The sequence below is a fragment of the Centrocercus urophasianus genome, unplaced genomic scaffold, assembly GCF_019232065.1.
Source record: "Centrocercus urophasianus isolate 14NV4802_14NV808 unplaced genomic scaffold, USGS_Curo_1.0 seq_21, whole genome shotgun sequence".
NCBI classification, from domain to species: Eukaryota; Metazoa; Chordata; class Aves; order Galliformes; family Phasianidae; genus Centrocercus; species Centrocercus urophasianus.
Window position 1 is genome coordinate 11,024,356 of NW_024884767.1, and position 10,892 is coordinate 11,035,247.

A 10,892-nucleotide genomic window follows, 5' to 3' on the forward strand; every position below is an offset into this window, starting at 1 on the left:
TCTATTGTACTTCATTCTCTCTTTCTCAGTTGTGATGGGGAGTAACTCTAGTACTGAGGAGCTCAAAGCTTGCAATAGAAGACAGAACGTATTTAAGTGCAACATGTTCACCCCATGAGAAAAAAAACACTCAACTGTTAATGTATGAATAATAGCTTCATCAAATTGTGCTGATTATTCTATAGGTACAACTCTCCTTCATTGAGAATATGCCACCTTTAATCAAGTGTGCTTTTCATTTACAGCACATTTACAGCCTTCTTCTCCGCTTCAAAATGAGCACTTGGGACAGACTTCTATACTTCTTCATGTCTCTTACAGACCTGCAGCTTACACATACTAACAATCTCAAAGCATGTTTCATTTTCTCTGCTGCTATGGAGCAACATTTATTCTATCAATGAAAAGCCACAGTCTAGGAATACAGCAGATGCTCTCTACAGTTGCTACTGAGACAGCTGGACTGAATGACTAACACAAAACAGAATATGAGTCACCCAATTTTTTTAAGAACATAGGTACAGTAAGTTCTAAGAAAAGTAAGGCCAGATAATGAGTACTATTTCTTCATACCATTTATTTTGCACAGTTGTTTCAGAACCCAATTGGAACAACCATATTTTCTTCAATGGTTTCCATCATTATGCATCTCCAGCTTCGTAAGCTGGTCCTCAAACTTCTGAATGTCTACTTGATGCTTCATTAAGAACTTCCCATTCAAATGAAAAACAGGTATGTCATATTTGTATTTATTATACCATGATGAGTTCTCCGGAAGGGTAATATCCACCTCCTGCAAAATAAACTGTGACAGAAAAGAAACATGTCATTACATACTACAGTGGAAAAGTGGCTTATCTTTGCATCAAGATTCTTTTTCAGAAATGAAAGAAGGTTCACTTTATGCTTCTGGATTTATTCTTCTATATTGCAAAAAATTGCCCATTTTATGGCAACAAAATGTATGCAGCCACAGTCCTTAGCTATGCACCTGCAAAGGACTCACTCCAGTTCAGCACTTTTGATTCCCTGTACAGAACCCGTTTCCTTTGAATATTAGCTACAACAAAGTGTCAAGCAGTACAGTGCAATACCTTTCAAACGCTACTACTAACAACTTCTTCCCAGGGCAAAGAAAAAACTGTCCTTAAATACAGTTGAAACATTTGAAGTCCTATTTACCAAAATATTTCCCAAATGTTATCATCACCTGCCCCATAAAAATTGTATACTCCTGTCAGACAGGAAACAGTATTTACAAGTGCAGTGGTTTTAAAAACTTTTGCAATTAAGTGTATGATGGTTTGGTTTGCCAATACTTACTTGAGCTGCATAGTCTCAAAATGTTTTCTGGATAATGAATTTTATGGAAATCAGTGCTGAAATTGTTTTGAAGAGGTCACCCATGAAAGCATATTGGATGCAAATAAATCCAAGCAATTTTCTTTCTCAAAGAAAGAACCCTCATTTTTTCTCTATGTGAAATGTATACAGTATTGCAATACGTTACCCTTCTCTTATATGGCTCAAGCACTTCTTTTGCTTCATCACAAAGAGGGCAAGGTTTCTAAAGGGGAAAAATGGAGACCATCATAAAGCACAAAGTAAAACACAAATTAGCTGCACTGTAAAGTACAAAACAGGCAGATGTGATCATTACTGCAAACATCATTTCCCTCCGCCATTTCTCTCACGTCTTAAGGCTTTCTAAATTTTTATCCTTGCAGCATGGACAAAAAGAAATTACTCTTGCTTCACCCACAAAAAGCATACATTTGCTGTTATTTTTCTTACAAATTAACATTTTTCAACTGCTATTCCAAAGGTTTAGAAGGTCACTATGGCTTATAAGGCCATAAACACATCCCTTCTTCTGGCTTGCAGCTGCAGGTAAAAGTGCTTCCATCTCCAGTTGGAAACAACTGCCCATAATGCTCTAGTCAGAAGTGGAGCAAGTGAGGGACTCACATGAGTAACTTCTGTTCCACTACAGATCAAGTCACCAGCGTCAGTTCAAATAGCAAGACATAGGCTGACAATGTCTGATAGAAATTAAACATGATACCTCCCAACCTGCACAGCTAGAAGGGCAAAAAACCTCCAGCAGAGTGAACTGGCAAACAGCTCTGACCTGCAGTGGGGTTCAAGAAAACCTCTCCTTTCTGAAAATTCCCTAGACTTCCTGTGTAGCTATCAGCTGACTTCTGCTGAAAATGTATCATGACTGTCAGAGCACCGCTCACGTGAAACAGTGACTCACATGAAGGCATGCTGCTTCAGTATCTGTAGTAGCAGAATTTGGCCTATAACTCACACAACAAAACACACAGACGTTCTTCTGTCATGGAACATCACTTACAGCTGGAAAAGACCTACTCCTTCCCACTTAAAAATCTTTCTATGGCTTCTTTAAATACAGAGCTATTTCTTACTTCCCATATGTTAACTCATCTGGATTAAATACTCTACTTTCAATTCAGATCCATCTAAACTGTTTTTCATGCAGGGACATATCCTTATACTCTGAAAACTTACGCAAGATGCTAAACATCAACAGTTCTGGGTTTTTGCTTGCTGCTTTTGGATAGATCAATATATTAGAGACCTAAAAGTGCATTATCAGTGACCGAAAGAAATGCTCCAGAATCCTGCACATCAGGTCTTCACATCACTCCTTCACACTCAGTTCGAAGAGCCAGCCTCTTTGTAGTGTTATTAGGATGTTCTTAATTTTCCTAGGTTTGTGGTAAACTTTCTAACAGTCACACAAAAGCATTTAAAAAACTAAGGTGATTTTCAGCAAAGAATATATTTTGCTTTCCTGCATGAAAGGCAAGTGTTTGTACTGCATAGTACTAATATGATTGGCACTGGTTTGGAATCAGACAATGAACTAACTCCACTAACAGCTGAATCAGTTTAAATGGTCTACTTATAGTATCATACATTTTTCAGTACTTAGTACAATAGTAGGTCTCTGCCGTGAATTTATCCTATTCTGTAATAGGATATATAATATATATTCTGTGATAGGATAAATAGGGCTGCCTGGTTGAGGCTGTCTTACACAATCCCCCATCTGAAAGGTACCTTACTGCAGAAAGTGGGATTCCTACTGCTGACACAGTTAAAATCCCTTCTCAAAGGGACCTGTGCTGTATTATTAGCTGGATCTGTTTGACAGTACACATGCTGGGAGGGAAAGTTTTATTTCTATAGACAGTGCTCATTTGTGTGGCATGCTCCGCCTGCAGTTTGGTACTTATTTTACACTGAAGCTGAAGGAAGCATGCCTATGTTCCTGCCACCACTTCTTTTGTACTAACATAAGCACTCATACAGCTGCATGGTAAAACTAGACATGAAAATTGATTTGACTTACAGTAACACTATAAAAAAAAAATCATTATTTTTTTTTTAAACCTGGAGCAGTTGTTGTGTGAATGCCTGTGTTGGCATAAACAAAGCCTCTTAGGGGAAAGACCATTTGGCAATGCTACCATCTACTAGTTTAATGTGGTCACAGAAGCCATAGCTCTCTCCTGCCTTTTCTTCCTCTTTTCTTTTCATTCTTAAAAATTGGAAGGAGGGAGAAATGCAATTAATAAGTATAAACTAGAAGCAATCATTAGTTTAAAGCAGTCTGCCTTCTTCTTTGCAACTGACAGTGATACGAGACATGAAAAACATTTTACATTAAAAACACATTCAGCCAGGGCAGACAGTTTAGAGAGCTACTTGACCTCTACACCCAGAAAATTTTATTTCATACAGTATTACTAGTTTAAGATTTTGTGACACAATATCATACAAAGGAGCTTCTTCCCAATTATTAATCCAAAGCCAACCTCATTATTCCCTACCTTATCACATTTGCTTTGTGAATGAATTCATGCTGAATCAGGCAAGGAGAGAAAGAAGCTGTACAGTACTGTCCTTAAGGAATGCATTCCACTAACTAGGAAACAACTGATGAGGACTTTTAAAATCTACTCCTCTGTTACACAGTTTAAACACTCTTTTACAGCTAGGAAGGGAACGAACAAACATTGTTCAGGAAGAGGAAATCATATGAATTTCACCCAAAACCAACAAGTACTGCCATACTGATATCAACATTCTCAGTGCTTTGCATTTAACATTATTCTAACAAAAGCCTCAGAAATTATGTAATGACTAACCACAGTTAACTGCAGCGTGCCATTCCGTCTGAAAGTGAAAAAGACCTCTGCAGATACAGCAGATTCTTAGTAACAATTTGTGGAAGGCAGTAGCTCACGGATGACCATTCTTGCTCATCACACCTGCTTCCTACATGTGGCTAAGAATCCTAACAGCCTATACCCCAAACAAAAGTTTATTTCCATTTTATTCCTGTTAGCTTTACAGAGCCCGTAAAGCAAAAGAAAGGGTGATAGCAGACTTTTCTTTTTCCTCGTATACTATCAGTACTACTCCGATATATTTTCAGTCTCAAATATAGCAGTGAAATTAAATGAGTGCTTCGAAGAGCCTATTTTACTGTTTATGCCTGTCTTGAACAGATTAGGTACGAAAACTCATCTTTGATGTCCATTTCCAGGATGAAACACTAGCAGTTAGAGAACAATTTTCTACTAGAAAATGGACCACAGTGTCACTGAGATTGAATAGTCCTGAAATCTCCATTTGTTGCTTGTAACTACTTGCTTGTGAGAGGAAAGTGCTATAAAGCCAAGAGTAAAAAAACATCCTAAAAGCAAATGACCAAAACTACACAAAAGGTCAGGTCGTTTCATCTAGGATTTGTGTATATTGATGCTTTATTCTGAAAACTACTTTTACCTTGGTGAACAGAGTCAATACTGGCTTATTCGTGCGAGCTGAACAGAGTAGTCTTCCTGGTAGACTGGATGTACTTGCTAGTTGCACTGTTCTGCTTAGAAAACAAAATATCATTGTCCTCCTAAGGCAAAAATAAAACATATGCTTTAATTGTTTTCTGGTATAAGTAACAAAGTTCAATTTAAAGCTTAATGTGGTTCTTCAGTAACAGCTCTAAAATATACAATCAAACCATTTTCCTAGCACTTCTATGTTCACAGATCAACTGCTTTTTAATCAGAAAAACTCTGTGACAGACCAGAAGCAGTTTGAAGTAGCTCAAGAATTGCAGCTCCATTAACAAATACATATTTCCTTGCTGAAATGCCTCTTTTAAATTCTGTATTACAAACACTGACATAAATGTATAACAGTTTCAACTTGGCATACGCTAGTAAGAACTATGTGATATTAACCAAAGGCAAAGTGCTATGCTTTGAACCTCAGTAATCTTGCTGCAGTGCTTGACATACTCAAAATTATTCCATCAAAAGACTAATCTGTACCTAATCAAAATATTAAAATAATGCTTCCTGCAGCAAATAAAACGCTGCAGCTAAGACAATTTAACTTTGTAAAAAGTTAATAGAAGTATAATGAAAGCATGCATATCACCCTGAGTCCTTCCTGCAACAGCAAATTAATTTTTGAATGATGCTGGTATGTTCTTGCTTTCTTTGGGGAAGCTTAAGAAAACTCATAGAAAGTGTTGCTGTTGAAGGGTGGCAAATTGAAGTCATCAAACTACAGGAAAACTAATAACAACAGTGCTTCCTCCCCAGCTTAATCTTAAGGGAATCTCTGAATGACATTCTGGGACTTGGAGGCAAAGAAGAGAAACAAAAGGGAGTCTGCACAGAGAACATCAGCACAGGCAATATTTACTATGAGATTATGCACTGTAGCTATCAAGTCAGTTTACACAAAGTCAAACTGTTCATTTTCCACCCAAGCAGAACTTGCCTATAGTTCTACTGACTGCAGAGGACCACAAACATACCATGAAACAGCACAAGCTTAAACTCAAGTATAAACCAATGGGATAACAGAGAAGAAAAGCAGGACTAAGTTGCAACTGATACTCTTGTTTTAGGATGCGCAGTAAGGAAGAGCCCACTGTATGTGCTGGACTTCCAAGTATTAATATTACATTGCTCTGGTTTATTTTTGGCACAGTGAAGTGTACTATGCCAGCTTGCTCACATGCAAGATAAAAAAGTCAAAAAACAAATAGTTTGCATTCTGGTAAGTTTACTTTTGTTGTCAGCCTAGTAAGGCAAACTTCATTCCTTCAAAACAAGGACAATTGTCCCCATACTATTTTGTGAACTGTAGAATGATTAAAGCCTAGATATACACAGATTTATTCCCCCACTTACACATATGATGTGTGTAGAATGACTCTGGTTCTCTCCTTTATCCCTACTTTTAGACCCCTCCATCCCAATCTGAGCTTGGACGGCACTGACAAAACACCAATTAAACACAAGTGGATATGCTGCTATCAACATAGAGCTTCAGGATCTCACAAGAATAAAGACAAAAGTCCAGCATCTTACTCCCCCATCAATTTCAAATAATCATAAGCAATGCTGTATTTACAGTTCAGGAGCAAATCTTCATTAACCAGTACTATTACTAAAAGAAGAGCCTTGCAGGAGAACACAGACTTTGGCTGGATGTTTTCATAAAAAATCTAAGGACTGTATAATCTTGGTTGCCAAATTATTCACCCCTGGAAAACGACACTAAGCCCATGCTGTAATGCCAGCTGCAGAATGACTCAAAGAACTAATTGGATTTATGAAATGAAACCAGTCACAGCCCAGGCTCCAGACGTGCTCTGCTCCTCCAGCACAAAGCAGCCTGAGACACCTTGCCCACAGGGAGGGTGAGATAGTGTCAGACAGTGTCATGTTTCCACACTACAAAAGATGCAGTTTGACTTCCTATGTTTGAGAAACCTACAGTTGCTGAACAGCATCTGTATGTGGGCAGTGGCCAGAACAGCTGCATTCAAGATGCAATAAAGCAAGGCGCTAGCAAAGAGCAACTGAGCTTTACCGAAGTGTAACCATGGTTCTGCTCTGGCAGAAATCTGCACATAAATCAGGGAGGGGTTAATAATCTTCCTTCAAGCAAAAAGATTAAGGTTTTGGATAAAACACCAGAGCTGTGGTGGTGCAGGAACCCAGGAAGTTTCTGCTGTTGTGTAGGGTTCAGCACAGCTGCTACTGATCAGAAGATAGTGAAAGGGAATATCTAACTGCTCACCAGGAAAATCTACTGTAGCTGCACAATTCACCTAAGCAGCATTCAGAGGACCATGTGCTCAGCACACGCACACCAACACCACAGCAACACGGGAGGAGCATGCTCCCGGTGCCAGCCCACACGGAGCTGAGCACAGCTCCTGAGAGGCAGAGACCAGCTTCACAGGTCACTTCCAGCCAGTTTCACCGCTGACAAAAAGCCAGGGAAGTGCCACACAGTGTTCACACCCTGTTCATATCTGTGTTGTACTTGTCTTCTGTCATGAAAAAATCAAACTGCTAAAGCAAATATAAAATCATTCAACATGATTACTCCACGCTTTTCACTCCCCTGCCTCCAAGCTATTATAAAGACCTGTTTGAGAGACAGAATCAACCCATAAATGTAAAAAGAAAGGATGCTTGCAAACTTAAAAACCCTGCCTTTCTTATACTACAGTAGTACACAATAATTTAACTGATGATACTTCTGAGTTCAAACTTGGCCCATGCATGGTGTATTTTGCAACGCCAAATTGAATTAATTTCCTATCCATATTTTGGGATGCTGGAAAAATAAGATGTGAGACTAGAACTAGCCATTATTTGGACAAGACAATTAGCTGTAAAAACTTTAGCCTAGCATCAGTCATTGAAAGAGAAGTACGGCTGACTTTCTCCCTAACTCTGTACTTCAATGACACTATATATTCTGAGCCTCACTCCAAATCACTGACAGATTCTTGCATTGTGTTCCTGGTTGTTTTATACACAAAATTACCTATGTATCTGGATAAAATTATGCACTGCATACTGTTTTCTTTCTATGAATGTGTATGTAGACCTGAAAACGAAATTACTATGACCAGGCAGGCATTTGTCTGTATACACTGCACAATGATGCACTATTTCATTCTGGAACCTTAGCATGTGTTTGATCAGTCATGACTGCTTGGACCAATCAAACCTTTTTCTGTATGGTAATATATCAGCACCAAGAAAACTACTAAATTTGCCTAAAATGGATCCCAGTCCTAAATACTTCCTAGCTGTTTTTCTTAAAGAAAGTCTGTTAATTTCTGTTCTGCTGACTTGACTCCCCATTAATTCCTCACTCTAGTGTGACAAAGAAATAGGAAAGAGAAACAGATGTCAGGTGAAATCCCCAGTGACTGGAAAAAAAAGAAACACCACTCCCATTTTTGAGAAAAGGTGAAATGAAGATCTGGGAAACAGCAGCTTGCATTTTTTCTTTGGGATGATGACAGAACAGATCCTCCTGGGAGATATATTAAGGCAGATGGAAGATAGGGATCTCAGACAACCACTATGACTTCACAAAGGGAGACAACGTCCCATCAATCTGGTGGCCTTCTACAATGGAATGATGGCTTCAGCAGAAATTTAGATTAGATCTTAGGAGGAAATTCTTTCCTCAGAGGGCGGTGAGGCCCTGGCACAGCTGCCCAGAGAAGCTGTGGTGCCCCATCCCTGGAGGCACCGAAGGCCTGGCTGGATGGGGCCCTGGGCAGCTGAGCTGGGATGGGCAGCCCTGCCCACGGCACGGGTTGGGGCTGGGTGGGCACTGAGGTCCCTCCAAACCAAACCATTCTGTGATGCAGATGCAGACTGAAGGCCCAAGTCAGCGGAGGCTTACCATATTTTTTCTATGCCTCCTGATTCAAATGCTGGTATGGTAAGCCAGGAAAAGAGAACTACTGGCAGTGGGTTTCGGTTTGCTAATGATCAGGATGACGCGGCACGACAAAACAAGGTGACACCGCAAGGCAGCAAGCACCGCACGAGATGGGCCAGGCGGCCCCGTGCCGACCGCCTCCATTTGCAAACCTTTCCCGGGCGCAACACGTTTTCCCACTACCGCCCGCCACCAGGAAGCCCCGCTCCCCCCGAGCCTTCCCAAATCTGTCTACGGACTGAAAGAGAAAGGCGTCCAGCGAGCTAACTACCGCGGCCTGCCCCGCTCACAGCCTGCGCTGCGGGCAACACAGCAGCCGCACGCAGGGCTGCCCCGCAACACCAAGCCTCCCGCCGCCCTCCCTCAGCCCCCGTCGCGCTCACCCCGTGCGGGCCGGGGCTGCGGACTCCCACCTTGCAGAAGCCGGGGGACGGCCCAGCTCCGCGCTGCGCCCGGGGAGGACGCGCGGCCTCGGCGTGCGCGGCTCCCCTCCGCCGCCCTCTGCTGGCGGCCCCGCGGGAAGGTACGTTTCCTCTGAAGGTGAACTCGGTCTGAGCGAATAAAGAGCACTGGGCCTAGCCTCCCTTTTTCCTGATGGTAAATTGAATGTTAGGGAAAACGTCCAGTTCCCTGTGACTCAAACAGAAGCCATGTAGATAAAATAGAATGTTAATAATGTGATATGTTGCTTTTTTTTTTTTTTTTTTAATCTTTGAATATTGAATGTAGGCATTGACTATACTCATAATTGAGTGGAAAACGAGGAAAAAGAGTCAAATACAGAGATTCTTCCTAAAAACAGTACTCCTCTCTATTAACATGTAGCACTTGAAGCACTCTATTAACTTGAAGCACTACATGGTACGTTTGCTAGCCACACTGGTGGATGGTATGAAGCTGGGGTGTTTTGGAATGTATGAATAAATCCAAATGAGATTGGAAATGAGCTCAAAATAACACAGAGTTGCAGTAAGAGTAGAAAAGTTGCTGATCTAAGGAAGATATCAATCTTACAGTCCCACAAGGAAGGATCTTTCTCTGCTGAGATTAATTGTTGCATTCTCGTCTGAAATTATGAGCCATTTTGATTTTGTCCTTTCCATTTTTTCTGGATTTTTTTCCATGTAATTTTCCAGATTATATGGCTTAAAGAGAGGGCTTCGGGATCTTTTGAAATTCATCTGTGTATAGAAATTTGCAGTTTTAGTTCTCAAGTGTGTTGATTTTCCTTTCTCCAGAAAAGTGTTATAAATAAAAAGCAGCAAGTGTTTGCTGCTGGGAAACAAGGACTGTGGGCTCATGTTCTTTCTGTTGCTGTATTTCTTTCCGTGCCTTGCTTCTGCTTTTGTAGTTATTCCAGGGAGTGGGAGACAAATTTTCTGCAGGTACAATCTGAAGTTTCCCCTGTATGCCTGTACACTGTGAGGCATATCACTCTGCAACGGGAAGGCTGCCAGGAGAGTTGCCTTACCCGGCCACCGTGACATACCTAATTAATGAGCAGAGTAAACAAATGTGCCTGCTGAGGATTAATCAGCTCCCAGTGACTCGTTTTCAGACACTATCTTAATCCCTTCAGTTGAACAGGAGTATAATGCTGGCAGCTGTTCATTTTTGTGCCGGGATCAGAAAACCCAGTGTCAGCTTTGGGTGTTCTGCTTTGCTATAAGACAGGCTTTTCGAGTTTGCCACAAAGCTCTCCCTTGGCTCTTCCCAACTAGTCCTGCCTTTGTCTGCGCCCAGCTCATGTCTCATGGAGCAGTACTGTGCCTTCAGTGCTTATTTAGGAAACCTTAAGTCATGGATGGAGTGGAAAGGGCTGGACTTTTTAATACTGGGAAGGGATAGAAGGAAGACTCTTTGGGTAGAGGATACTTTTGGCAGAACCTAGTAGAAAAGCAGGGGTAAATAAAGAGGAAAATGTGTTCCTGGTTTCACAGGTATCAGACTGATTTTATCCTTCTCACTCCAAAAAGGAGGTTAGCCTACTTTGGGGTCTGTGTACAGGATTTAAGAACCTGAAGGAGGTGGAATCACAGTCCCCTGACTGATTAGTTTATTCAAACAGAATTGCTGCTGAA

The 10,892-nt window shown here is 40.9% G+C and overlaps 1 protein-coding gene across 1 annotated transcript; it reads right to left on the bottom strand.

The window, feature by feature from the left end:
- Positions 1-557: 557 nt before the first annotated feature.
- On the bottom strand, positions 558-9,299 carry CUNH5orf63 (chromosome unknown C5orf63 homolog). Its single transcript, XM_042823090.1, has 4 exons — positions 9,225-9,299; positions 4,825-4,945; positions 1,511-1,567; positions 558-805 (listed from the first exon to the last, which is right to left on the bottom strand). The coding sequence occupies exons 2-4, from the start codon at positions 4,936-4,938 to the stop codon at positions 626-628; spliced, it is 351 nt and encodes a 116-aa protein (XP_042679024.1). The 5' UTR covers positions 4,939-4,945; positions 9,225-9,299; the 3' UTR covers positions 558-625.
- Positions 9,300-10,892: the final 1,593 nt, after the last annotated feature.